At 39.5% G+C, this 6,804-nt stretch overlaps 1 protein-coding gene across 10 annotated transcripts in view; it reads right to left on the bottom strand.

The window, feature by feature from the left end:
- Nucleotides 1-6,804, bottom strand: part of Enox1 (ecto-NOX disulfide-thiol exchanger 1) — a 589,822-nt gene that overhangs the window by 22,732 nt on the left and 560,286 nt on the right. For all 10 annotated transcript variants that reach the window (XM_029556969.1, XM_029556966.1, XM_029556974.1 and 7 more), the window contains one exon: nucleotides 2,220-2,322. In XM_029556969.1, the coding sequence (XP_029412829.1) occupies nucleotides 2,220-2,322 (103 nt within the window). The remainder of the gene's footprint in view (nucleotides 1-2,219; nucleotides 2,323-6,804) is intronic.

Below are 6,804 nucleotides of genomic sequence, written 5' to 3'. Positions count from 1 at the left end.
CACTAAAGTCTCCAGCTTATTTTCTACCATAAAGGTTTCTTATTCATTCCTTGCTCTCTTTTACTCCAATCACACATTTCTGATGCTAATATATGTCAGCTGGCTCTGAAGACAAGTGGTAAGGGGAACATTGAGTTTGTTATGCATACTTTTATTGAAGATCCTGACTTATCTAATAGTTTTCTTCCTATTACAGTTGAATTAGCTGATTTCTTTTTTCAGATACTAAAGACATTAGCAGAAGTAGAGTGCAACCTCCTCGTTTGCTGCCACTAATGTACACTGAAGCATATGCTTTTAAAAAGTTTGCAGCAACTGGCTAAAACATGTATCTATCCTACGTTTTATAATATACAAACATTTAATGATATATACACTTTATACTGTAAGTATTGTATATTAGTAACTATTTGTAAGACATTATAAATGAAATGTGTTCTCTAAGGACAACATAAAATAAAACTGGAGGTAATCTCCAATGAAAAGGAAATAAAACCTTGTAAGTAGCATTAGTCACACTTAAAGAGGAAAAGTTTTTGATCATTATGAGCTTTGTTCATACCTCCAAAGCATTGTGGAGGCAATCATATCTTGATCACATGGAGTGAAACAGAAACAGTTGTCAGAGTTGGATATACTTTCCCAGAGGAGAAAAATCTAGTTGGCTACTACATGTTGAGCTTGTTTGGGGTTCCTGGAGTTGACAGCACATCAGCATTTCTTTTCAGACTTGTGCTTGGCATATTATTACAAGTGTATATCATCAGAGAGAAAAAAAATGGTTTTCCTTAGAGTATCTCTAAGTTGATGTCATATTCAATAACCTTGTAGTTGAAAATCTATATGTGATGGATGAAGTTTGTACTATCTTTTGAATTTAATTTCTCCTGTGCCAGCTTTTACAGGCCCTGGTGAACCTGTCATTTTTAAGGTGAGAGCTGATGCAGTATTTAGAAGATGCTGCTTCTGCCAGATAATGAATTGTTGGAGAACACTGCCTCCTGTGTACAGTGGCCTCATTCTCTGCTGTTAATCAGGCTGTAGAGAAATCAGTCTGAACTTGGAACCCCACACTGAGTTCTGTGCCAAGGTACAGCTGGATCAAGGTTAAAGACAGCAGAGTCCTTTCCTCTGGGTTTGAAGACTTCAGGGACAGACAGGCTTTGAAGGTGGGGTCCCAGGCACATTACCAACACATCACTCCCAAGAACAATTCCGTGGAAGAGTGAGCACTATGTCTGGATCAACTGGATGAAGATCTTAAAAAGTGAACATTTAGAAGGACTGGGGAGATGGCTCAGTGGTTAAGAGCACTGGTTGTTCTTGCAGAGGACCCAGGTTTCATTCCCAGTACCTACGTGGCAGCTAAAAATCATCTGTTAACTCTGGTTCCAGGGATTCAAATGCCTTCTTCAAGCCTCCACGGACATTGCACTATATGGGTGCACTTATATACATGTAGGCAAAACACTTGTAACATTAAAATAAACAAATCAAAAATTAAGAAAAATAATGCCAATAATTCCTGCAAACTGAACATTTAAAGTTTTTTCTCTGTCTAGATAAAGAATAAGCCAATCTAGATGTATCTTTTGGAGCAACCAAACGTCTTAGGTGAATGGTAACTTACTTTTCCTTTCCTTATTTTTTATAGGGGCTAGCCTCTCTTGCTCATCTTGGATAAATGGATCCACATATGGACATGGGAGTCTGGATTAGACTTTCCTGATTGCTAGCATCAGTTCTCGGGATATACCTATAATCAGCAATAGAGTCTGGACTTGGGCCGATTTCAGGATGGAGCCTCTGTTGAAAGGCTTAGAGGTTAATCTCCTAGTTTAAAATTGCTCAATAGCGTCAGTGCCTGGCTTGGTTTGTGAACTTTTGGACAGGAAACAACCTGGCCTCTTGCCATGTCAGAATTTTAAAATTCAGGCTTATGATATATGAGGTGCAAATTGGTCTGTTTTCCTGAACTCAGTTTTATGTCTGATAATCAACTAATATATATGGTTACAGAAGACAAAACTCCATTAGTTTGTGTGCCACCAATTTGAAATGTACATTATAAAATCTTGATGAAATTAATCTCTCTTCTGATTAGCATGCTTGGCTTTTTAAATTGGCAACAAGGTGGAGGTGAATCACTAAGATGTTTTTCAAGTTAATTACCTAGGGATGATTTAAGTGACTAGATGAAGAGAACAGAATTCCCTTACCTATTAGCAGCGCTTCTTTCTCTGATTTTAAGCCTTGACTTCTTTTCTCGATGTTGTTCTCCCGGTCTTGGTTAACCAATGCAACTGTCAACACATTGATTTCCTATGAAGTTAAAACACAAAAGCCATATATGTGTTTATATAGACTCCATGCGTTTCAATAAAAACCACCCAATTTCTTAAACTCCATAAAAAGGTCATTACTTCCTCTTAGAACCGCAGATAAAATCCTATAAATGATTATTTGCTCAACAATAGAAATGTAATTCTAAATCCTAGGCTCCTAACTTGCTCCCAGCAAACAAAGAAACTCTTTGTAAGAGTAGTAAATTTGGCACAAACTATCTTAGATCTCTGTCAATTTTTTTCAATTAAACTCTGTTCACTAAGGCTGTGTTTATAGTTCGCTGTAGCGACTTTAACATGTTTTATTCCAAAAATGAAAACTTTCCTGACATAGCTTATACCAGGCTGACTGATATCTAATATTATGTGAATAACTTGACTGAATATAGGGGAAAACAGGACTCTTAGGGAAGCCAAGCTGAAACTGTTGGTTGGAGTAATTCAGTTGTGTGGGGATGGGTTCTCAGCCTAATAGGAAAAGGCAGACAGTGCAGAGGCTGGGAGAGTTTTTTTGAGAACTAAAAAGTGAAGAATTGTTGAACAAGCCAATCACACATGAAATGCTGAGGATGGGCAGTTTTTCTTTCTTTTTATGGGCAGTTTTTCTTTCTTTTTATGGTCTTTTAAAATTTAAAGATAAAAATAAAGATTTAATGCATATCCCCCCAGTATTGATATGACTTTAAATGGAAAGTGTTATAATAGAAATTTAATAATCTGTACATGTGGGAATAATACAATCATTAGGGAAGTCCAGTCTTATTGGAAGGAGAGTGCTAACTAATGACAGCTCTCAAAGTGAGATCCAACACATTGAATAAATGTACTTGGTGCACAGGCTAGCCACAGAGCGGTACCAGGGCACCAGAGAGAAAACACTATTTTGATGAGAGTGATTGAAGGAGAACTCTAGAAATCAGCAATAACGATTACTGGACCCTAAACAACATGTAGTCAGAAAGGCAACCTGGGCAAAGAATACAGCAAACTGTAGCTTTAGCTCATCCCTGCCTGGAAGGCAGGGGTAGTCCACACTGCCAGTAAAAGTTGTAAGCAGGAAAGGACCAGTAACGCTTATAAAAGCAGACTGGTAGTCCTCACTTCGGGAGATTTCCTCATTCTAAGGAGGTTTTAAGTCCAGTTTGCCAGGCTGGCTGGCTGTTCCAAAGAAGGAATTCACATTGGGCCTTCTCAACCCCTTGGTCACAAGCAGCTACAACAGTTACTGCTAAGTCCCTTCTTACCTTAGAAGCCTTGAACCTGTGTTTCCTTACAGGGTGTAAGATAGCCTTTTCACTCTAGGACCACAGATACCAAAGCCATCGCTCTAGCCCTATCTGTAGGACTTAGACAAGGTCTCTCCTACATCATGCGCCTACAGGAGCTTGTATCACAGCCCCACGAACCCAAGTGCTACCTGAATACAATACAGGAGAGTGTTTTCACAGTCCCTGATCTTGGACCACATACATTGTTGTCAAAAGTTCAGTTTCATTTGCACTTATCTCTTTGGAGCTAGAGAAGGTACCATCCAGGTTCTACAGCTCTATGGGAACAGCTATCCTACAATAAGCCAAGAGAAACCCACGATTACACTGTGAAGCTGTGCTTACCAGTGTCATTCACCCAGGATCCCCTGTGCTCATCCTATGGGAAATGGGGACGGTCCCTTTCCAACTAGTGGTTCCAGAACTGTGGAGGTTGGTTCCGTAGCTCAGGTATAGCCTGCCTTCGTCCCAAGAACTTAGGGAAGGTCTCGTTCACAGATTGTGGCTCGGGGACTATTTTTTCTTATATCCTTGGTGTCATCTATATTTGTTCCATAGAATCTAGGGAGTGACTCCATATCTTGCACCACCAAGATTGTAGCAGCTGTCATTACAGGCCCCAGTGCCATCAGAACTCTACCCTGTAAAGCCTGACAAACACCTTTGGAAACCTATATTCACTGCAAAGTCATGACTATTTCATGAATCACCCCAATCCAGATCACAGAAACACTGGTAGATGTTGTTGATATCATCATAGCCAAACATATCACGCAGAGGCTACACTTCTGAAACATCCATAACAAAGCCAAAAGATCTACTGAACTGGAGCCATACATCTAATATAGATTAAAACAGAAAACAGTAGGGGGCTGGAGAGTTGGCTCAGCGGTTAAGAGCACTGGCTGCTCTTGCTGAGGACCCAAGTTGGGTTCCCAGCACCCACATGGCAGCTAACAACCATCCATAAACTCCAGTTCCAGGGCAATCCAATGCCCTCTTCTGATGTCTGCAATCATTACACGACATGGGTACACTTACACACATACAGGCAATACACTCATATACATAAAAAATAAAAATAATAAAAACCTATATCTCACATGTATAGAGCTCCACATAGTTTATAAACTTATTGAGTAGCCAGGACACTGGGGCTCGGAGATTAAACAGCTAGTTCAAAATCATGTTCACAGAAACTGGTGGAGCCAGAACTAGAACCTGGGTCCATTATGATACCTAAGCAGGTGTCACTGGCTCTATCAGTGCCATGGTGAGCCTGCCTTACATGCTGTCGCTTGGACTGCCAAGTGACCATGGTTCTCCTTCTTCCTCTGTTCTTTGCACCTTAATACAGAAGAAGTCACACGATTTGCATAAATCTATTTTGAGGAGTCTTCTGGTGGAGGAAAAGAGAAGTTGATGATTTCTGCTTCTGTATCTCTTAAGGAAGATCTAAAATCAAACTAAAAAACAAGAAGAAAGGCCCTCCTAGGTCTGCAGGAAGCAGGAGACAGATTTGCACCAAGGAAAGAAACAGCTTTCCCCCATCTCCACTAGTGTTTCCTACTCCTAAGAATCAAGGCGCTCCATTTGCCTCCAGCTAATGAGTGCTCATGGAGATGTGAGATGGGTATGCAGGTCTTAATGAGTGGAGAAAGAACCCCCACATGCTACAAATGCATTGCATGACATGGGTGCACTTACATACATACAGGCAATACACTCATACACATAAAATAAAAATAAAATGATTTTTAAAAAGAAAAAACAAAAAATTCTTTCCTGAAAAGACTACTCCCTAAAATTGGAAGAGGCAACTCTTTGGCTAGATGTATAGACAGCAATAAGAAACATAAAAGAAGCCTGGCACCTCCAAAGGAGCTTTGCAAGGTAGAAGAAAAAAGAAGTCATCATGTATTGCTAAAACAACCAGTTCAGCAGAAGACCTAACAGTGTGTGTGTGTGTGTGTGTGTGTGTGTGTGTGTGTATCGCCACCACAAATATATAAGTCAAATGATGTTAAATCTAATGGGATAAGTAGGCTATAGTACAGTAATATATGGGAGCATCAATACCCCAATTTTCTCAAATGAAAGATCACCCAGAAAGAAAATGAACAAAAATACCTGAGTTGAACCATATACTAGAGTAAATGGGTCTCAAGACATTTAAGAACATTCCATTCAACAGCAGTAGAACACATATTCTTCTTATCACCACATGGAACATTCTCCAGGATATAACATGTGTTAGAGTCACAAATCAAATCTCCATAAGTTTAAAAAATGAAGTCATGTCAGCTTTAAAAAGAGGAAGGAGCTTTGGCTCATAGTTACAGACATTTCAGCAAACGGTCCCTTGACCCTGCTGCTTTTGGGTCTGTGGTGAAACAGAGCATAGTGGCAGGGAACAGGTGATGGTACAGAGCTGCTCACCTCACAGCTGGGAAGCAGAGACAGAGCAGAGATCAGGGTCCCAGCAGCCCCTTCAAGGATGTGTTCCTACAATCCTAACTTCCTTCAGCTAAGCCTCAGGGCTTAAAGGTTCCAGCACCTCCCAACAGCATCACAGCCTTTAGCACATGGGTCTGTCTTTGGAGGACAGTTTCTGATCCAAACTTTAACAATCATACAGAATGGGGAAAAGCTGAAAGCATTTCCTCTAAAATCAGGGACAAGATAAGAATGTCCACCCTCACTGATTCTATTTAACCCATCACTTGAGGTTTCAGTATGAGAAATTAGACAAGAGAAAGAAATAAAGGGCATTAAAATGAAAAGACATGAAAATTTTTCTTGTTTATAGATGACATGATTTGCTATATACAAGACATAAATGCACTGCCAAATCCTTTTAGAATTAATAATTGAATTTCATAAAGTTGTGGTATACAAAGGCAGAACACAAAACACTAGCACTGTTATATACTAATAATGAACTTCCTGAAGAGGAAATCAGGAAAATAATCCTATTCACAAAAGCTGTAGAAAAGGAGACATCTGCACTCAGGAGGTAGAGGTAGGGGCATGGTGAGTTTGATGCTAGCCTGGGTTACATAGTAAGAATTTCAAAAAAATTATAAAGAAATAAATAGAAACAAGGAAATGAAAGATCTCTACAATGAAAATCATAACATCGATGAAATAAACTATACAGAAACCACAAAATGGCAATAAATCTGTGCTTG

This window comes from Nannospalax galili, unplaced genomic scaffold (genome assembly GCF_000622305.1).
Source record: "Nannospalax galili isolate Female #2095 unplaced genomic scaffold, S.galili_v1.0 scaffold386, whole genome shotgun sequence".
Taxonomy (NCBI): Eukaryota; Metazoa; Chordata; class Mammalia; order Rodentia; family Spalacidae; genus Nannospalax; species Nannospalax galili.
This window is presented reverse-complemented; position numbering and strand designations above follow the sequence as displayed.